This window comes from Rhinoraja longicauda, chromosome 24 (assembly GCF_053455715.1).
Source record: "Rhinoraja longicauda isolate Sanriku21f chromosome 24, sRhiLon1.1, whole genome shotgun sequence".
Classification (NCBI taxonomy): Eukaryota; Metazoa; Chordata; class Chondrichthyes; order Rajiformes; family Arhynchobatidae; genus Rhinoraja; species Rhinoraja longicauda.
Window position 1 is genome coordinate 28,948,891 of NC_135976.1, and position 22,463 is coordinate 28,971,353.

Below are 22,463 nucleotides of genomic sequence, written 5' to 3' on the forward strand. Positions count from 1 at the left end.
GTGACGTTTCGGGTCGAGACACTTCTTCAGACTGGGCTTGCCTGCCCAGTTTAAAAATTGGAAAGATGTTGATGCTGATCCAGCATGGAGCAGACTGATGAGAGGAAACACTGCCATCTGGTGGCTGACAAAATCCTAGTTACGTTTCCACATAAAATGAAAGGGAACAGCTCTGGCAAAGAGATTGGGAAATTGCAGAGAGTTGTGGATGTAGCCTCCCCCCGATAATCTCAGGCCCTCGAGACCTGGCAACATCCTCGTAAATCCTCTCTGCAACCTTTCCATCTATCCTAAAACATGGCGCCCAAAACTGTCTGAAGAAGGGTCTCGACCCGAAACGTCACCCATTCCTTCTCTCCTGAGATGCTGCCTGACCTGCTGAGTTACTCCAGCATTTTGTGAATAAATACCTTCGATTTGTACCAGCATCTGCAGTTATTTTCTTACAAATACTCTAAATGTAGCCTCACCAACGTCTTATATATAACTGCACCATGACCTCCGAACTTCCATACTCAATATTCCGGCTGATGAAGGCCAATGCGTCGAAAACCTTTTTGACCACCCCATCTACTTGTGACTCTGCTTTCAAGGAACTATGTACCTGTACTCCTAGATTCCAGTGCTCTACAGCACTCCCCAGAGCCCTACCATTCACTGTGTAGGTCCTGCCCATACTAGACTTCCAAAATTGCAACACCTCACGTTTCTCTCCATCGACCATTCCTCAGCCCAACCTTTCCTCAGGTCCAATTCGAGACTCTACCCCTCCAACCCTGGGATTAGAAGGTCGTGTGTGCAAGAGTTTGGAGATACGGCACGGAAACAGGCCCTTCGGCCCACGCCAACCAGCGATCCCCGCACACTGCCACTGTCCTACACACTAGGGACCAGTTACAAAGTTTACCGAAGAGAATTAATCTCCAAACCTGTACGTCTCTGGAGTGTGGGAGGAAACCTTGGAGCACCCGGAGGAAACCCACACAGGCAGAGGGAGAACGTGCAAACTCCGCAAAGACAGTAGTCAGGATCGAACCCCGGTCTCGGATGCCATGAGGCAGCAACTCTGCCTTCTCTTGAGAGTCGGAGTGCATGAGTGAAACCTGACGTGGGGCCACTGGATCTTGGTCAAAGCCCGTGGAGACCCGATAATATTTCCCAATTTAATGGAGACACAGGACAAACTCAGAGAATTTCCAGGGATTTCCAGGCAATTTCCAGAGATGCCTCTTGCTCCGACCCCAGGGAGAAGCACGGAACCAAAGGCCAACCCTACACAGCTCAGATTTGTCTGTCACTTCACGTTGCAGCAAGCCAGGTTCTTCCCGGGGCTGGCTAACATCGGTAAGATGCGGAGTGGAGTTGAGGAATCGGAGTGTACCTTCACGTATCGCAGTGCACGGCGCTCCCTCTTCGTGTTCCAGTCGGATCTCCTTCAAAGCCACCAGGTTTTCTGTCAACTTGCTTTTGCCCTTAAACACTGTGGCGTAGGTTCCCTGAAAGAACAAAAATAAGTCAAGTCTCTCTCGAGAGACTGGGCAAGAAAGCATTATTATCGGGATGCATCATAGCTCGGTTTGGGGACAACTCCATCTAAGACCTGGCCTCTCCTCCCCACTCCCATCAGGCAAGAGATGTAGAAGTGTGAGAACGCACACCTCCACATTCAGGGACGGTTCCTTCCCAGCTGTTATCAGGCAACTGAACCATCCCACCACACCCAGAGAGCAGTCCTATAGACAATAGACAATAGGTGCAGGAGGAGGCCATTCGGCCCTTCGAGCCAGCACCGCCATTCATTGTGATCATGGCTGATCATTGTGATCATTCTCAATCAGTACCCCGTTCCTGCCTTCTCCCCATACCCCCTGACTCCGCTATCCTTAAGAGCTCTATCCAGCTCTCTCTTGAATGCATTCAGAGAAATGGCCTCCACTGCCTTCTGAGGCAGAGAATTCCACAGAATCACAACTCTCTGACTGAAAAAGTTTTTCCTCATCTCAGTTCTAAATGGCCTACCCCTTATTCTTAGTCCTGAACTACTATCTACCTCATTGGTGACCCTCGGACAGTCCTTGATCGAACTTTGCTGGCTTTACCTTGCACTAAACGTTATTCTGGATTTAGTGTTGTGTAATGATCCTGATCTGATAAGGGGACTAGAGGTAAAAGAGCCATTAGGAGGCAGTGATCACAACATGATAAGTTTTACTCTGCAAATGGAAAGGCAGAAGGGAAAATCGGAAGTGTCAGTATTACAGTATAGCAAAGGGGATTACAGAGGCATGAGGCAGGAGCTGGCCAAAATTGACTGGAAGGAGGCCCTAGCAGGGAAGACGGTAGAACAGCAATGGCAGGTATTCCTGGGAATAATGCAGAGGTTGCAGGATCAATTTATTCCAAAGAGGTGGAAAGACTCTAAGGGGAGTAAGAGACACCTGTGGCTGACAAGGGAAGTCAGGGACAGCATAAAAATTAAGGAGAGGAAGTATAACATAGCAAAGAAGAGTGGGCAGACAGAGGATTGGGACTATTTTAAAGAGCAACAAAAGTTAACTAAAAAGGCAGTACGGGGAGAAAAGATGAGGTACGAGGGTAAACTAGCCAATAATATAAAGGAGGATAGCAAAAGTTTTTTTAGGTACGTGAAGAGGAAAAAAATAGTCAAGGCAAATGTGGGTCCCTTGAAGACAGAAGCAGGGGAATTTATTATGGGGAACAAAGAAATGGCAGATGAGTTAAACCGTTACTTTGGATCTGTCTTCACTGAGACCGCACCTGGAGTACTGTGTGCAGTTTTGGTCTCCAAATTTGAGGAAGGATATTCTTGCTATGGAGGGCGTGCAGCGTAGGTTCACTAGGTTAATTCCCGGAATGGCGGGACTGTCGTATGTTGAAAGGCTGGAGCGATTGGGCTTGTATACACTGGAATTTAGAAGGATGAGGGGGGATCTTATTGAAACATATAAGATAATTAGGGGATTGGACACATTAGAGGCAGGAAACATGTTCCCAATGTTGGGGGAGTCCAGAACAAGGGGCCACAGTTTAAGAATAAGGGGTAGGCCATTTAGAACGGAGATGAGGAAGAACTTTTTCAGTCAGAGAGTGGTGAAGGTGTGGAATTCTCTGCCTCAGAAGGCAGTGGAGGCCAGTTCGTTGGATGCTTTCAAGAGAGAGCTGGATCGAGCTCTTAAGGATAGCGGAGTGAGGGGGTATGGGGAGAAGGCAGGAACGGGGTACTGATTGAGAGTGATCAGCCATGATCGCATTGAATGGCGGTGCTGGCTCGAAGGGCTGAATGGCCTACTCCTGCACCTATTGTCTATTGTCTATTGTCTATTCCATTATCATGTATCTGTATGCTGTAAATGGCTCGATTGTAATCATGTTTTGTCTTTCCGCTGACTGGTTAGCACGCAACAAAAAAGCTTTTCACTGTACCTCGGTACACGTGACAGTAAACTAAACTAAACAAACACTAAACTAATTGGCCCTCTTGCGCAGAGAGTGGATGAGAAAGTGGGATAACATGAAACCTGTGCGAGTGGGTGATCGATGGTCGGCATGGACTTGGTGGGCCGAAGGGCCTGTTTTTATGCTGTATCTTTCAAGCTATCAAGCCAGAGAAAGGCTAAACCCCTCATTTGGAAAGGGGTTTGTCTTGCACGAGTATATCGTTGCTCCTCAGAAAGACAGCTGAAATAACTAGGAGATGAGGCAGAGAGAGTTTGTGGTAGGATGGTTATCACTAAAGTCTCTCTGGCAAAGCAGATATCCCACTGCGGAAACCCAGAGCCAGAAATTAAGGTGACATCACTATTAACTTATTTCTTTCTGATCGTGGAGGCGTTCCTTTGCTTGACCCAATGTACGGCACAGTGGCACAATGGTAGAGCCGCTGCCTCACGGCACCAGAGACCTGCGTTCGATCCCGATCTTGGGTGCTGTCTGTATGGAGTTTGCACGTTCTCCCACCTGACCGCGTGGGTTTTCTCCGGGTGCTCCAGTTTCCTCCCACATCCCAAAGACGTGCGGGTTTGTAGGTTAATTGGCTTCTGCATATTGTCCTTAATTTGTCGGATGCAAAACTGGGATAACATTGGACTAGTGGGCGGGTGAGCGTCGGCTGGTGTGGACTCAGTGGGCCGGGGGGGTCTGTGTCCACGCTGTATCTCTAAACTGACTGCGGGCGCCGTCTGTACGGAGTTTGTACGTTCTCCCCGTGACCTGCGTGGGTTTTCTCCGAGATCTTCGGTTTCCTCCCACACTACAAAGACGTGCAGGTATGTAGGTTAATTGGCTGGGCAAATGTAAAAATTGTCCCTAGTGGGTGTAGTATAGTGTGAACTGTTTGCGTGCTACTGTATGTTTCATTTTTTTTTCCTTAATACCTAATCAGGTGTACAGCACTTTGGTCAACATGGGTTGTTTTTAAATGTGCTATACAAATAAAATTGACTTGACTTGACTTGACTTGACTTGACTTGACTTGACTAGTGTGCGGGGATCGCTGGGAGGCGCGGACCCAGTGGGCCGAAAGGGCCTGTTTCTGGGCTGTATCTCTAAATCTAAAAATCTAAAAACTACACTAAAGAGGAAAGCCAATAAAGTTTGAAAGAACTTTGGCAGCAACTACATTCACCTCACCTCTCCCAGCTTGTCCAGCTTCACGTACGTCTCCAACTTCCCAAATCCTATGTCTGACTGCAGAGAGAGAAACAAAAAATATCACTTCAGTGTCACAGAAAAATTGGGGGTTTCCTGGTGACTTTCCGATGTTACGCAATGGCCTCTCTTCACAAAAACTTGACCACTTGACCACAAGAGGGTGGCAGCAAAGATGGTCAAGTGGTCAAGATTTTGTGAAGAGAGGTCATCGTGTAACATAGGAAACTCACCAGGAAAATCTCCACAGAGCAGAGTCCCATAACCACCGATGGGGGCAGGTTGTGGCAATGGTAGTTAAGGGGTAAATGCTGATGAGACACCAAGGAGGAACTCTGGCATGGATCTCCGCCATAGACAATAGACAATAGGTGCAGGAGTAGGCCATTCGGCCCTTCGAGCCAGCACCGCCATTCAATGTGATCATGGCTTATCATTCTCAATCAGTACCCTGTTCCTGCCTTCTCCCCATACCCCCTGACTCCGCTATCCTTAAGAGCTCTATCTAGCTCTCTCTTGAATGTATTCAGAGAATTGGCCTCCACTGCATTCTGAGGCAGACAATTCCACAGATTCACAACTCTCTGACTGAAAAAGTTTTCCCTCATCTCTGTTCTAAATGGCCTACCCCTTATTCTTAAACTGTGGCCCCTGGTTCTGGACTCCCCCAACATTGGGAACATGTTTCCTGCCTCTAACGTGTCCAACCCGTTAATAATCTTATACGTTTCGATAAGATCCCCTCTCATCCTTCTAAATTCCAGTGTATACAAGCCTAGTCGCTCCAGTCTTTCAACATATGACAGTCATACAGCCAACACAACAAACAAGCCTTGGCTGTAACATCCCAGCTGAATAACAGACCCTCCAAAGGTGTAGGAAGGAACTGCAGATGCTGGTTTAAACCGAAGATGGTGTGGTAACTCAACGGGTCAGAGAGCATCTCTGGAGAAAAGGAATAGGTGGCATTTCGGGTTGAGATGCTGCAGTCTGAAGAAGGGTCTCGACCCGAAACGTCACCTATTCCTTTTCTCCAGGAGATGCTGCCTGAGCCGCTGAGTTACTCCAGCTTTTTGGGTCGACCTTCCGAAGGTGTTGATCTTCCTCAGCTTGCACTGAGAGAGATGTCAGCCCAGATTCTGCACTAAGGGTGAGTTTTTTGTTAGTTTAGTTTAGAGATACAGCGCGGAAACAGGCCCTACGGCCCACCGGGTCCGTGCCGACCAGCGATCCCCACGCACTGTAACTATCCGACAAATTAGGGGCAAGTTACAATTCCTACTGAAGCCGATTGACCTACAAGCCCGCATGTCTTTGAAGAGTGAGAGTAAGAGGAAACCGGAGCAGCCGGAGAAGGCCCATATGGTCACGGAGAGAACGTAAAACTCCATACAGACACCGCCCGTAGTGCAGGGGATCGAACCTGGGTCTCTGGCGCTGTGGGCAGGGATTGCAAAGTTTGCCTAAGGGGACACGTAGACTGTCCTTGATTTCCCTCCTTAGCCACGGTTGAACCGCCATCCCCGTTTTATTTTTTTGCACAGACAGGGTTGAACAATTTTTGGAGTTCGTCCATGCGGTCTTTAAATCTTTGCCACTGCATCTCCACCGTCAACCCTTTAAGTATGATTTGCCAGTCTATCCTGGCCAATTCAATAATAATAAACAATAGGTGCAGGAGGAGGCCATTCGGCCCTTCGAGCCAGCACCGCCATTCAATGTGATCATGGCTGATCATTCTCAATCAGTACCCCGTTGCTGCCTTCTCCCCATACCCCCTGATTCCGCTATCCTTAAGAGCTCTATCTAGCTCAATCTTGAATCCATTCAGAGAATTGGCCTCCACTGCCTTCTGAGGCAGAGAATTCCACAGATTCACAACTGTCTGACTGAAAAAGTTTTTCCTCGTCTCAGTTCTAAATGGCCTACCCCTTATTCTTAAACTGTGGCCCCTTGTTCTGGACTCCCCCAACATTGGGAACATGTTTCCTGCCTCTAACGTGTCCAACCCCTTAATAATCTTATCCGTTTCGATAAGATCTCCTCTCATCCTTCTAATTCCCGTCTCATACCTTCAAAGCTCCTTTCTTTAAGTTCAGGTTAGCCCGATGTGCCACTGCCACCTCCCTGTGACTCTATGTAGTTAGAACGTGGTTGATCTTAACTTCACCCACCCAACATGGATCCAAATTGTTTAACATCCTTGCAAGAAAAATAAAAATAAATCTTCAAATTTTCACGAGCAGAGCTGTCTCAGAAGCTTTACCGAGTGTCCCGAGATGCACATTCCCACCTCGTGATGAAACTTTCGGCACGGTGGCGCAGCGGTAGAGTCGCTACCTCGCGGCGCCAGAGACCCGGGTTCGATCCTGACCACGGGCGCTGTCTGTACGGAGTTTGTACGTTCTCCCCGTGACCTGCGTGGGTTTTCTCCGGATGCTCCAGTTTCCTCCCACACTCCAAAGACGTGCGGGTTTGCAGGTTGATTGTCTTCGGTAAAATTGTAAAGTAGTCCCTAGTGTGTAGGATCGTGCTAGTGTACGGGGTGATCACTGGTTGGCGCGGGCTGAAGGGCCCGTTTACGTGCTGTATCTGTATCTCTTGATTAGTCAGAGGGTGTCAGAGGTTATGGGGAGAAGGCAGGAGAATGGGGCTCGGAGGGGGAGATAGATCAGCCATGATCGAATGGGAAAGTGGACTTAATGGGCCGAATGGCCTAATTCTGCTCCTGTCAATTATGATCTTATGATCTTATGATCTAAAGTGTTCAGGCTGGCGGGATCTACAACTGTCCCTGTGGACTGGGGACCTCCAGTCCTCCCAGTGATCTACTCACCAGTGACCAGTGACCCCATCCCCGGGCACTTTCCCCTGCAACCGCAGGAGATGCAACACCTGTCCCTTTACCTCCCCCCTCAACTCCATCCAAGGACCCAAACAGTCTTTCCAGGTGAGACAGAGGTTCACCTGCACCTCCTCCAACCTCATCTATTGCATCCGCAGCTCCAGATGTCAACTTATTTACATCGGCGAGACCAAACGCAGGCTCGGCGATCGCTTCGCTCAACGCCTGCCCTCGGTCCGCCTTAACCACCCTGATCTCCCGGTGGCCGAGCACTTTAACTCTCCCTCCCATTCCCAGTCTGACCTTTCTGTCATGGGCCTCCTCCAGTGCCATAGTGAGGCCCACCGGAAATTGGAGAAACAGCACCTCATATTTCGCCTGGGCAGCTTGCAGCAAAGCGGTATGAACATCGACATCTCCAACTTTAGATAGTTCCTCTGTCCCTCCCTTCCCCTCCCCCTTCCCAGTTCTCACTCTATCTTCCTGTCTCCACCTATATCCTTCCTTTGTCCCGCCCCCCTGACATCAGTCTGAAGAAGGGCCTCGACCCGAAACGTCACCCATTCCTTCTCTCCCGAGATGCTGCCTGACCTGCTGAGTTACTCCAGCATTTTGTGAAATAAATACCTTCGATTTGTACCAGCATCTGCAGTTATTTTCTTACTCACCAGTGAGGCTCTGCGTGAAGTCCTGCTCTGTGTTTTCGGAAATGGAGGGCTCTCCATTCTCAGTTTCTGTAGGAATTCCTCTGGCAGCCTGGTGTCCATCGGGAGCGATAATCTCTTGCCCAGGTCCTGGAAGAGCGGGAGATGGTGGAGCGAGGCGGGTGCAGGGAAAGAAACCAGAGTGGAATCAAGTAGAGACACAAAACGCCACAGGGAGTCAGCAGGACAGACAGCATCCCCGGAGAGAAGGAATGGGTGGAGTTTCGGGTCGAGACCCTTCTTCAGACTGATGTCAGGGGAGAGGGAGATACGTAGATAAAAGGACGTGTAAGGCGTTAAAGCAGGACAAAGGGGATGGAGATCATGGAAAATGTAGAATAGGTCATTGTTAGCTGGGAGTCGGCAACAACATAGCAAACAGAGATAAAATGTAGTCGGAGACAGTCAGACTGGTCGGAGAACCGGGAAGGAGGAGGGATGGGGAATGAAAGGGTTACTTGAAGTTGGAGAAGTCAATGTTCACACCGCTGGGGTGTAAGCTCCCCAAGCGAAATATGAGGTGCTGTTCCTCCAATTTGCGCTGGGCCTCACTCTGACAATGGAGGAGACCCAGGACAGAAAGGTCAGCATGGGAATGGGAGGGGGAGTTGATCCCAGGGATGAATGTGTTAACATATGATGTGTTTGACGGTGCTGGGCCTGTACTTGCGAGAGTTTAGAAGGATGAGAGAGGACCTCATTGAAACTTATCTAATAGTGAAAGGCCCGGACAGAGTGGATGTGGAGAGGATGTTTCCACTAGTGGGAGAGTCTAGGACCAGAGGTCACAGCCTCAGAATGAAAGGACGTACCTTTGGAAAGGAGATGAAGAGGAATTTCGTTAGTCAGAGGGTGGTGAATCTGTGGAATTCATTGCCCACAGACCAAGTCAATGGATATTTTTAAGGTGGAGATTGATAGATTTTTGGTTCGTAAGGGTGTCAGGGGTTATGGGGAGAAGGCAGGAGAATGGGGTTGAGAGGGAAAGATAGATCAGACCTGATTGAATGGTGGAGAGGACGCAATGGGCCGAATGGCCTAATTCTGCTGCTACAACTTATGAACTTTAATTTTGTTTTCGAGATACAGCGCAGAAACAGGCCCTTCGGCCCACTGAGTCCGCACCGACCAGCAAACCCCACACATTAACACTATCCTACACAGACATGGGACAATTTACACATGCACCGAGCCAATTAAGCTACAAACCTGTACATCTTTGGAGTGCGGAGAATCTCGGTGAAAACTCACACGGTCAGGGGAAGAACGTACAAAATCCGTACAGACAGCACCCGTAGTCTGGATCGAACCCGTGGCGGCATGGTGGCGCAGCGGTAGAGTTGCTGCCTTACAGCGAATGCAGCTCCGGAGACTCAGGTTCGATCCTGACTACGGGCGCCGTCTGTACGGAGTTTGTACATTCTCCCCGTGACCTGCGTGGGTTTTCTCCGAGATCTTCGGTTTCCTCCCACACTCCAAGACGTGCAGGTTTGTAGGTTAATTGGCTGGGCAAATGTAAAAATTGTCCCTGGTGGGTGTAGGATAGTGTTAGTGTGCGGGGATCGCTGGGCGGCGCGGTCCCGGTGGGCCGAAGGGCCTGTTTCTGCGCTGTATCTCTAAATCTAAATCTAAAGTCTCCGGCGCTGCAAGCGCGATATAGGCAGCAACTCTACCGCCGCGCCACCGTGCTGCCCTTAACGTATCAAGCAAGAAATGTTACTGTACCTCCATGGAGAATCTGCGTTGCCGATGATTCCTGAAGGGCAGGGCATTGGGTGAATGGGCACCTTCTGAAGCGACCTGGGCTGAGGGCACGCTCAAAGTCAGTGGAAGATTTTCGTGTGCAATATCTAAACAAAGAGAAGCCTGAATAATCGGACAGGAAACAAACAAGGATCTGTGTTGCAGGATTTTGGCTAAAGCATCAACCCATTGAAATGGAAATACAATGGCCCATTTTCAGCCACTGGAACAAGTCAATACGTATGCTTTCCCTTTGCCCTCTCAGATAGGTATAAAATAACCTCGGGCACAGTTTCAAGTCTCCCACGCCATATTAACCCCGCCTGTAGTCATTGACAAAATTGAGTCAGAAATGGACGACGTTTCGGGACGAGACCATCTTCTTCAGACTGAGAGTAAATATCTGAGATACATTGACACGAAGGTATACTTCACACGGGCAAGAAATTGCATCTGAAAATATTGCAGTGCTTTGTAATCTGACGTGCACAGTCCACATACTGGGATATGCACATATATGTAGCATTAGACCACATACTGTAGACTCAAAATGCTGGAGTAACTCAGCGGGTCAGGCAGCATCTCTGGAGAGAAGGAATGGGTGACGTTTCGGGTCGAGACCCTTCTTCAGACTGGTTAGGGATAAGGGAAACGAGAGATATAGACGATGATGTGGAGAGATAAAGAACAACGAATAAAAGATGCGCAAAAAAAGTAACGATGATAAAGAAAACAGGTATCACAAAATACTGGAGTAACTCAGCAGGTCAGGCAACATCTAGGACAGAAGGAATGGGTGACGTTTCGGGTCGAGACTCTTCTTCAGACTGAAGAAGGGTCTCGACCCGAAATGTCACCCATTCCTTCTCTCCTAGATGCTGCCTGAGCTGCTGAGTTACTTCAGACTGAAGAAGGGTCTCGACCCAAAACATCACCCATTCCTTCTCTCCTAGATGCTGCCTGACCTCCTGAGTTACTCCAGCATTTTGTGATACCTTCCATTTGTACCAGCATCTGCAGTTTTTGTTTCCTACATAAAGGAAACAGGCCTCTGCATGTCTCTCTACATCATCGTCACCCGTTCCTTCTCTCCAGAGATGCTGCCTGTCCCGCTGAGCTACTCCAGCTATCTTCGGTTTAAATCAGCATCTGTGGTTCCTTCCTGCACATCCACCAGGTTTGTTCTATTTACAGTGTGGGGAGGGGAGGGGAGGGGAGGAGATGTGGTCGATTATGCTTACACAGAGAAGCTAGAGAAGCTGTGATCATGGCTCACTGTTCACACATAATTGACAGAGAAATGGCTATTGTATTTGGTTGCAAAGGAGGTGTTAAATCTAGCACCCAATGTCCATTAGAACCAGACAAAAAAAAATCAATAAGGATCATATCCCTTTTTGCAAGTTAAATACTTTTTACAACAGGGAGTGGTCTGACCCTGAAATACGTTGATTTAGATTTAGATTTAGAGATACAGCGCAGAAACAGGCCCTTCGGCCCACCGGGTCCGCCCCGCCCAGCGATCCCCGCACACTAACACTATTCTAGACCCACTAGGGACAATTTTTACATTTGCCCAGCCAGTTGACCTATATACCTGTACGTCTTTGGAGTGTGGGAGGAAACCGAAGATCTCGGAGAAAACCCGCGCAGGTCACGGGGGAACGTACAAACTCCGTACAGATGGCACCCGTAGTCAGGATCGAACCTGAGTCTCCGGCGCTGCATTCGCTGTAAGGCAGCAACTCTACCGCTGTGCCATCGTGCTGCCCTGGGGTGGTGGAGGGGCCAGACACAATAGTGGTGTTTGAGAGGCTTTTACATAGGCACATCGAACAGTGAAAGGCCATGGATGATAAGAGTCGATGTGGGGAGGATGCTTCCACTAGTGGGAGAGTCCAGGCCCAGAAGTCACAGCCTCAGAATAAAAGGACGTTCCTTCGGCAAGGAGATGAGGAGGCATTTCTTGAGTCAGAGGCTGGTGAATCTGTGGAGGCCAAGTCATTGGGTATTTTTAATGAGGGGAATTCACAGGTTCTTGGTCAGTCAAGAGTTTCCAAAGGTTACGGGGAGAAGGCAAGAGAACGGGGTTGCGAGGGATAACTAGATCAACCGCGATTGAATGGCGGGAGTGGACTCAATGGGCCAAATGGCCCAATTCTGCTCCTATGACTTATGAATTTATGAACTTATGTGTTGGGTGTGGAGGAGTATGCATCATGTATCGACAGGTGAGATTAGTTTATCTGTGCATTATGTTCAGCACAGACAAAGGGGCCTCTTCCCACAGTGTGTTTTCCATTTGCCATGTTCTCCATTGTAAAGTTTGGATGAAGAGATTGCAGGCATATTTTTTAGGCAGAGACAGATAGATTCTCGATTAGTACGGGTGTCAGGGGTTATGAGGAGAAGGCAGGAGAATGGGGTTGAGAGGGAAAGATAGATCAGCCATGATTGAATGGCGGAGCAGACTAGATGGGTCGAATGGCCTAATTCTGCTCCTCGAACTTATGAAGAATAGTTCAAAACGTACAGCTCCTTCAAAGAGATGATGGAGGCTTGCTGAGTCTCCTTCTGTGTTGCATGAGTCTATTAAGGATAAGGGGGAAGTCTTTTAGGACCGCGATGAGAAAGTTTTTTTTCACACAGAGAGTGGTGAATCTGTGGAATTCTCTGCCGCAGAGGGTAGTTGAGGCCAGTTCATTGGCAATATTTAAGAGGGAGTTAGATGTGGCCCTTGTGGCTAAAGGGATCAGGGGGTATGAAGAGAAGGCAGGTATAGGATACTGAGTTGGATGATCAGCCATGATCATATTGAATGGCTCGAAGGGCCGAATGGCCTACTCCTGCACCTATTTTCTATGTTTCTATTACAGGATCCAACTTTCGAGCATCTGTTAAAGCAACAAATAAGGTTCAGATGTGTGGATATGTTTCCAATGCAGAAAGTTTATGCAGTTAATATCATCCACCTCCACAGTCATAAATTAAAACTTTGAATTAATATTTGTTATTTTATCACACTCCTCCAGGAGTTCTGTTGTGAAACCTCCTCCACAGAATAAACCAACAAAGTGGAGATACTTCAGGTTGCTTTGGGGCGGCACGGTGGCGTAGCGGTAGAGCTTCTGCCTTACAGCGCGTGAGACCCGGGTTCGGTCCTGACCACGGGCGCTGTCTGTACGGAGTTTGTACGTTCTCCCCGAGACCTGCGTGGGTTTTCTCCGAGATCTTCGGCTTCCTCCCACACTCCAAAGACGTGCAGGTTTGTAGGTTAATTGGCTTGGTATAAATGTAAATTGTCCCTGGTGTGTGTAGGTATAGTGTTAATGTGCGGGGATCGCTGGTCGATGCGGACCCAGTGGGCCGAAGGGCCTGTTTCCACACTGCATCTCTAAACTAAAGTAAACTGAACTAAAGCCGTCTCAAATTTAGAACTTCAGTTTGAATCTATTATAATCACTACAAAGTTCACAACTGTTCAGTGCAATATTCCAAATAGGTTTGCCACATCTCCAATTTAGTCTTGGAGAACATTTGTGCCGTTCTAGTCACCCCATTGTAGGAAATATGTGGAGGGATTGTAGAACAGGTTTAGCAGAAGGCTAGAAACAAGGAACTACAGACTGAGGAAGGGTCTCGACCCAAAACATCACCTTTAGACTTTAGAGATACAGTGTGGAACAGGCCATTCGTCCCACCGAGTCCCTGCTGGCCAGCGATCACCCCGTACACCAGCACTACCCTACGCATTAAGGACAATTTCATTTGTACCAAAGCCTATTAACCTACAAATCTGTACGTCTTTGGAGTGCGGGAGGAAACCAGAGCACCCTGAGAAATCCCATGCAGTCACAGGAAGAACATACGCACTTCATACAGGCAGCACCGTAGTCAGGATCGAACCCGGTTCTCTAGTGCTGTGAGGCAGCAACTTTACCGCTGCGCCACCGTGCTGCCCTGTGTTCTGTGTACCTCTCCATGTATTCCACAGATGATGCCTGACCTGCTGAGTTACTCCAGCACCTTGCACACCTTGTGTGTATTTACCAGAGAGCTGCCTGGATCAGAGGGTATTAGTTATAAGGAGATGTTGGACTCACTTGGACTGTATTCACTGGAACACCATAGGTTGAAGATAGACCCGATGGAAGAATATGAAATGATGAGAGGCATGGGCAGGGTAGACCTTTAGAAAGGAGAGGAGGAGGAATGTCTTTAGTCAGAGGGTGGAATCCATTGCCACAGACGGCTGTGGAGGCCGTCAATGGATATTTTAAAGGCGGAGATTGACAGATTCTTGATTTGTAAGGGTGTCGGGAGTTTTCGGGGAGAAGGCAGGAGAATGGGATTGAGAGGGGAAGATCAATCGGCCATGATTGAATGGCGGAGTAGACTCGATGGGCCGAACGGCCTAATTGTGTTCCTAGAACGTTTGAAGTTATGAACTCAACAGAACAGAGAGTGGTGAATCTGTGGAATTCTCTGCCACAAAAGGTAGTTGAGGCCAGTTCATTGGCTATATTTAAGAGGGAGTTAGATATGGCCCTTGTGGGACCCAGGGGGTATGGAGAGAAGGCAGGTAAGGGATACTGAGTTGGATGATCAGCCATGATCATATTGAATGGCGGTGCAGGTTCGAAGGGCCGAATGGCCTACTCCTGCACCTATTTTCTATGTTTCTATGTTTCTATGACTGTCAGGAGTTTTTTTCCCAAATGCCGAGTGGAAATGGCAAGTCTAGAAGACATTGCGTTAAGGTCAGAGGGGGGATTAACAGAACTGTATGGAGCAAGTTATTTATGCACTGCCTGGCACGCACCACTGGTTGTGGTGAAAGGAGATATAGCAGTGGCATTTATGAGGCCTTTATTGGGGGATGTGGATCATGTGCAGGCAGAAGAGATTAGTTTAATTTGGCATCGTGGCTGGTACACAGGCCAAGGGCCAAAGGACATGTTCCTGTGTTGTACTTTTCTGTCGTCTGTGTTCTTAAACCAGTAATTAACATATATATAACATATAACAACTACAGCATGGAAACAGGCCTGTCCGGCCCTACCAGTCCACGCCGACCATTCTCCCTGACCTAGTCTCATCTACCTGCACTCAGACCATAACCCTCTAATCCCCTCTTATCCATATACCTATCCAAAGGGTGGTGGGTGTTTGGAACAAGCTGCCAGAAGAGGTAGTCGAGGCTGGGACTACCCCAACATTTAAGAAACAGTTAGACAGGTTCATGGAGCGATTGGGCTTGTATACACTGGAATTTAGAAGGATGAGGGGGGATCTTATTGAAACATATAAGATAATTAGGGGATTGGACACATTAGAGGCAGGAAACATGTTCCCAATGTTGGGGGAGTCCAGAACAAGGGGCCACAGTTTAAGAATAAGGGGTAGGCCATTTAGAACGGAGATGAGGAAGAACTTTTTCAGTCAGAGAGTGGTGAAGGTGTGGAATTCTTTGCCTCAGAAGGCAGTGGAGGCCAGTTTGTTGGATGCTTTCAAGAGAGAGCTGCATTATTCCCCACAAATAACCCGGGTCTTTGGCACCGTGAATCAGCAGCTCTACTCACCTTTAGCTAGAGGGTGCTGAATCTGTGGAATTCTTTACCACAGAAGGTTGTGGAGGCCAAGTCAGTGGATATTTTAAAGGCAGAGGTAGATAGATTCTCGATTAGTACGGGTTTCAGGTGTTATGGGGAGAAGGCAGGAGAATGAGGTTAGGAGAGCAAGATGGATCAGCCATGATTGAATGGCAGAGTAGACTTGATGGGCCGAATGGCCTAATTCTGCTCCTATCACCTATGACCTTATGACCTTACCAGCTGCGCCACTGTGCAGTTGAAGTCTCTTTGTGCAACATCATGGATGAGTGACTCACAAGCAACAACAAAATCCACTTAAAGACAGAACAACTTGAGTAATTTCATCGACAAATTCGGGCCTACGTTTTAACTGTCAGCTTGATGTTAGGTCAAGGGTGGGATGGTGTTAGTGTTGGTTGAACTGATCTCTGACCGTAACTGGAGCTGATCGTTTGAAAGGTCACTTCACTTGCTATTAGAATTGTAGATCTATCAGGTCAAGGAAACATTTGCAACACAACTTGCCTTAAGGGCAAGTTTCCTGAATGGCTAGATCCTCCTCAGCCTCTTCTGATGGGCGACACGGTGGCGCAGCGGTAGAGTTGCTGCCTTACAGCGCTTGCAGCGCCGGAGACACGGGTTCGATCCCGACTACGGGCGCCGTCGGTACGGAGTTTGTAACGTTCTCCCCGTGACCTGCGTGGGTTTTCTCCGAGATCTTCGGTTTCCTCCCACACTCCAAAGGCGTACAGGTTTGCAGGTTAATTGACTTGTAAATATAAATTGTCCCTACTGAGTGCATAGGATAGTGTTAATGTGCGGGGGTCGCTAGGCAGGGCGGACTTGGTGTGCCGAATGACCTGTCTCCCCGTGACCAGCGTAGGTTTTCTCCAGGTGTTCCGGTGTCCTCACACACTGCAAAAGCGTACGTTATGTAGGAAAGAACTGCAGATGCTGGTTTACGCTGAAGATAGACACAAAATGCTGGAGTAACTCAGCGGGTCAGGCAGCATCTTTGGGGGAAAGGAATAGGTAACTTTTCGTCTCGGGACCCTTCTTCAGACTGAGAGTCAGGGGAGAGGGAAACTAGTAGATTTATTGCCTTTGATTAAAAATTTAAATTGTCCCAAGTCATAAGGTCATAAGTGATAGGAGTAGAATTAGGCCATTCGGCCCATCATGTCTACTCCGCCATTCAATCATGGCTGATCTATTTCTCCCTCCTAACCCCAAACAGTAGCCTCGACATAGGGTGCAAGTTGAATCAGGAGATAAAATTGGCGTGTCAAAAATGTAATGCTACGGTGGTTATGGGAGATTTCAACATGCAGGTAGACTGGGAAAATCAGGTTGGAAATGGACCCCAGGAAAGAGAGTTTGTAGAGTGCCTTCGAGATGGATTCTTAGAACAGCTTGAACTGGAGCCAACCAGGGAGAAGGCAATTCTAGATTTAGTGTTGTGTAATGATCCTGATCTGATAAGGGGACTAGAGGTAAAAGAGCCATTGGGAGGCAGTGATCACAACATGATAAGTTTTACTCTGCAAATGGAAAGGCAGAAGGGAAAATCGGAAGTGTCAGTATTACAGCAAAGGGGATTACCGAGGCATGAGGCAGGAGCTGGCCAAAATTGACTGGAAGGAGGCCCTAGCAGGGAAGACGGTAGAACAGCAATGGCAGGTATTCCTGGGAATAATGCAGAGGTTGCAGGATCAATTTATTCCAAAGAGGTGGAAAGACTCTAAGGGGAGTAAGAGACACCTGTGGCCGACAAGGGAAGTCAGGGACAGCATAAAAATTAAGGAGAGGAAGTATAACATAGCAAAGAAGAGTGGGCAGACAGAGGATTGGGACTCTTTTAAAGAGCAACAAAAGTTAACTAAAAAGGCAATACGGGGAGAAAAGATGAGGTACGAGGGTAAAGTAGCCAATAATATAAAGGAGGATAGCAAAAGTTTTTTTAGGTACGTGAAGAGGAAAAAAATAGTCAAGGCAAATGTGGGTCCCTTGAAGACAGAAGCAGGGGAATTTATTATGGGGAACAAAGAAATGGCAGACGAGTTAAACCGTTACTTTGGATCTGTCTTCACTGAGGAAGATACACACAATCTCCCAAATGTTCTAGGGGCCGGAGAACCTAGGGTGATGGAGGAACTGAAGGAAATCCACATTAGGCAGGAAATGGTTTTGGGTAGACTGATGGGACTGAAGGCTGATAAATCCCCAGGGCCTGATGGTCTGCATCCCAGGGTACTTAAGGAGGTGGCTCTAGAAATAGTGGAAGCATTGGAGATCATTTTTCAATGTTCCATAGATTCAGGATCAGTTCCTGTGGATTGGAGGATAGCAAATGTTATCCCACTTTTTAAGAAAGGAGGGAGAGAGAAAACGGGTAATTATAGACCAGTTAGTCTGACATCAGTGGTGGGGAAGATGCTGGAGTCAATTATAAAAGACGAAATTGCTGAGCATTTGGATAGCAGTAACAGGATCATTCCGAGTCAGCATGGATTTACGAAGGGGAAATCATGCTTGAGAAATCTACTGGAATTTTTTGAGGATGTAACTAGGAAAATTGACAGGGGAGAGTCAGTGGATGTGGTGTACCTCGACTTTCAGAAAGCCTTCGACAAGGTCCCACATAGGAGATTAGTGGGCAAAATTAGGGCACATGGTATTGGGGGTAGGGTACTGACATGGATAGAAAATTGGTTGACAGACAGAAAGCAAAGAGTGGGGATAAATGGGTCCCTTTCGGAATGGCAGGCAGTGACCAGTGGGGTACCGCAAGGTTCGGTGCTGGGACCCCAGCTATTTACGATATACATTAATGACTTAGACGAAGGGATTAAAAGTACCATTAGCAAATTTGCAGATGATACTAAGCTGGGGGGTAGTGTGAATTGTGAGGAAGATGCAATAAGGCTGCAGGGTGACTTGGACAGGTTGTGTGAGTGGGCGGATACATGGCAGATGCAGTTTAATGTAGATAAGTGTGAGGTTATTCACTTTGGAAGTAAGAATAGAAAGGCAGATTATTATCTGAATGGTGTCAAGTTAGGAGGAGGGGGAGTTCAACGAGATCTGGGTGTCCTAGTGCATCAGTCAATGAAAGGAAGCATGCAGGTACAGCAGGCAGTGAAGAAAGCCAATGGAATGTTGGCCTTCATAACAAGAGGAGTTGAGTATAGGAGCAAAGAGGTCCTTCTACAGTTGTACCGGGCCCTGGTGAGACCGCACCTGGAGTACTGTGTGCAGTTTTGGTCTCCAAATTTGAGGAAGGATATTCTTGCTATGGAGGGCGTGCAGCGTAGGTTCATTAGGTTAATTCCCGGAATGGCGGGACTGTTGTATGTTGAAAGGCTGGAGCGATTGGGCTTGTATACACTGGAATTTAGAAGGATGAGGGGGGATCTTATTGAAACATATAAGATAATTAGGGGATTGGACACATTAGAGGCAGGAAACATGTTCCCAATGTTGGGGGAGTCCAGAACAAGGGGCCACAGTTTAAGAATAAGGGGTAGGCCATTTAGAACGGAGATGAGGAAGAACTTTTTCAGTCAGAGTGGTGAAGGTGTGGAATTCTCTGCCTCAGAAGGCAGTGGAGGCCAGTTCGTTGGATGCTTTCAAGAGAGAGCTGGATAGAGCTCTTAAAGATAGCGGAGTGAGGGGGTATGGGGAGAAGGCAGGAACGGGTACTGATTGAGAGTGACCAGCCATGATCACATTGAATGGCGGTGCTGGCTCGAAGGGCCGAATGGCCTCCTCCTGCACCTATTGTCTATTGTCTATTGTCTATTGTCTATAACCCCATTCTCCTGCCTTCTCCCCATAACCTCTGACACCTGTACTAGTCCAGAACAAGGGGAGTCCAGAACTAGGGGCCATAGTTTAAGAATAAGGGGTAGGCCATTTAGAACTGAGATGAGGAAAAACATTTTCAGTCAGAGGGTTGTAAATCTGTGGAATTCTCTGCCTCAGAAGGCAGTGGAGGCCAATTCTCTGAATGCATTCAAGAGAGAGCTAGATAGAGCTCTTAAGGATAGCGGAGTCAGGGGTTATGGGGAGAAGGCAGGAACGGGGTACTGATTGAGAATGATCAGCCATGATCACATTGAATGGCGGTGCTGGCTCGAAGGGCTGAATGGCCTGCTCCTGCACCTATTGTCTATTGTCTAGTCAAAAATCTATCCATCTCTGCCTTAAAAATATCCACTGACTTGGCCTCCACAGCCTTCTGTGGCAAAGTATTCCACAGGTTCACCACCCTCTGACTAAATAAATTTCTCCTCTTCTCCTTCCCAAAAGAACGTCCTGTAATTCTGTGCGTGTTGGATAGTGCTGGTGTGCAGGGCGATTGCTGGCTGGCGTGGACTCGGTGGGCCGAAGGGCCTGTTTGCGCGCTGCACCTGTAAAACTAAAACCAACGTGGAAAGGGGGGGCAGAGCTTTGAGAAAACCGCTTCTTCTGTGGGGCGTGGGGGAAATTGTGGGCAGCACGAAGCGCAATGGACACGAATTTGCCGATAAGACTTCACCGCTGTTTGCCGATGATTGTTTGCCACAACCCCAGACACATGGGACGCACGAGTGATTTATTTTAATTGTTTTTCTGCTGTTTATTGATGGGCTTATTTTTCATCAAGCAGATTAATGCGAGCGCACGATATCAAAGGAGCCGGATGTGGGACTGCCAAAAAGCTTTCAGAATTCAAAGGCTATTCTTTCTGCCCACCTCTCTTTGATCCTGAAGATTATCACTTGAACCACACAAAGCCCACTGATTAACCCTTCCGTTGCCAAGACCCAAGGTTCGGCACGGTGGCGCAGCGGTAGAATTGCCGCCTCAGGGCGCCGGAGTTTGTACGTTCTCCCCCCCCCCCCCGTGAACAGCATGGGTTTTCACCGGGTGCTCCGGTTTCCGCCTGCCCTCCAAGACGTGAGGGTTTCCAGGTTAATTGGCCTGGTTACAATTGTAAATTGTCCCTAGTGTGTAGGATAGTGCTAGTGTACAAATGATCGTTAGTAGGTGCGGACCCGGGAGGGCCGAAGGGCCTGTTTCCACACTAATGGCTCTAAACTAAACCTACAATTTTTCTTTACAAATTGTGAAACTTTAATAGGAGGCCAAGTCCCAAAACAGAGCATCTAATCGCAGTTGATTAGAATGTGAGATAGCAAAAACATATAAGAGATGGGAGAGGGAGTCAACCGTACGGTCTTTGAAGCCTGATCCATCAATCAGTGACATCATGGCTGATGTGATCTTTACCTCTTCTCCTCTCTCCTGCCAAGCCTCCCTAAACTTCAAGTTCCCACTGGATCAAAAGTTTGCCTCTCCTGGAGTTAAATTATATATAATGACTCAGTAAGTCTCCGGTTTTGAGCGTTCCAGAGATATACACATCTGTCCACACATTTGTGCTTCCAATGAGCAACCTCTACTTCTGAAATTGCGTGCTGTTCTGGTCGCAACATAGAGTTCCACAGGTTGCACAGCAACGCATCTACTCCGACCAAATTGCCTCACTGAGCCACCACCATTAGCCTAACTGAGCCACCTCCATTGTCCCAATATCCCTCTTGTCCATGTACCCGCTCAATTGTATTTGCGGATAGGCACAAAATACTGGTGTGACTCAGCAGGTCAGGCAGCAAGCATCTCGAGAAGGAATGGGTGACGTTTCAGGTCGAGTCTAAAGAAAGGTCTCTACCTGAAAACGTCACTTATTCCTTTTCTTCAGAGACGCCGCCTGACCTATTGAGTTACTCCAGCGTTTTTTTTGTCTATCTTCGGTGTAAACCAGCGTCTGCAGTTCCTTCCCGCACAATTGCATTTGTACTCAACTCTCCACCACTTCCTCTGGCTGCTCGTTCCACGTAACCATCCACTTTAAAGGGACAGTTTCTTCCCAGCTCTGATCAGGCAACTGAACCATCCTACCACCGACTAGAGAGTGGCCCTGACCCACCATCCACCCCATCGGAGACCCTCGGACCCTCTTTAATCTGACGTTACTCGACTCCATCTTACACTAAATGCTATTCTCTTCATCGATTGCGAGCAAGTAGAGTCTTTTCGCTGACTGGGTAGCACGCAACCAAAAAGCTTTTCACTGTACCTCGGTGCACATGACAATAATAAACAAAACTAAACTATATCTTGTGTGAAAATATTGCATCCTCAGGCCCGCCATTAAAACCTTACCTTCTCCCTTGAAATCTGTAGCCTCGAGTTCTTCTATAGGCCCCACCACCCTGGGAAAAAACACTGTGACCATTCACCATATCTATGGTCCTCGGGATGATTTTATACCTCTATCAGTTGCAGAGAACAAAGCCCCAGCCCCACACTCTGAGGATTAAGCTTGAGAGGGTGCAGAGAAGATTCACAGGGATGGTACATGGACTGGAGGGCTACAGTCATAAGGAGAGATCGGAAAGACTTGGAAAATTTTCCTCCGGAATGTGGGAGACGGAGGAACGATCTTATAGAGATTTTTAAGACTTCTAGACCAAGTGGACCTGTTGGGCCCAAACCTCTCCTGCATTGGTGTAGCACCCTCACCTCGCCCCCAACCCCTCTCCCCCCCTCCCCTCTCTCCTCCCTCCCATCCCCCCTGCCTCCCTCCCCCCCACCCTCCTCCCACCCCTCCCCCCCTCACCCCCTCCCTCCTCCTCCTCTTCCCCCGCTCCATCCCCCTCAACCCCCATTATCCCCCCTCCCTCCCTCGGAGATAGATTTAAACTTTAAAAATATAACACCGATTTCAATGAAATGTCTTCCATTGGCGCCAAAGGGACGACGGTGAGTAAGGTGGGCCTAAAAGTGTCGCACTATCGTGTACCGTTTTGGCTGTAGTTCAGGAACAAACAAAAAACAAACAAGAGTTTTAGTATATAGACG

At 48.1% G+C, this 22,463-nt stretch overlaps 1 protein-coding gene across 2 annotated transcripts in view; it reads right to left on the reverse strand.

The window, feature by feature from the left end:
• The window catches only part of LOC144605529 (cyclin-dependent kinase 18-like), an 87,864-nt gene that overhangs the window by 38,501 nt on the left and 26,900 nt on the right, over positions 1–22,463 (reverse strand). For both annotated transcript variants that reach the window (XM_078420905.1, XM_078420906.1), the window contains exons 3-6: positions 9,943–10,067; positions 8,182–8,307; positions 4,651–4,707; positions 1,382–1,496 (exon numbers count right to left, since the gene is read on the reverse strand). In XM_078420905.1, the coding sequence (XP_078277031.1) occupies positions 1,382–1,496; positions 4,651–4,707; positions 8,182–8,307; positions 9,943–10,067 (423 nt within the window). The remainder of the gene's footprint in view (positions 1–1,381; positions 1,497–4,650; positions 4,708–8,181; positions 8,308–9,942; positions 10,068–22,463) is intronic.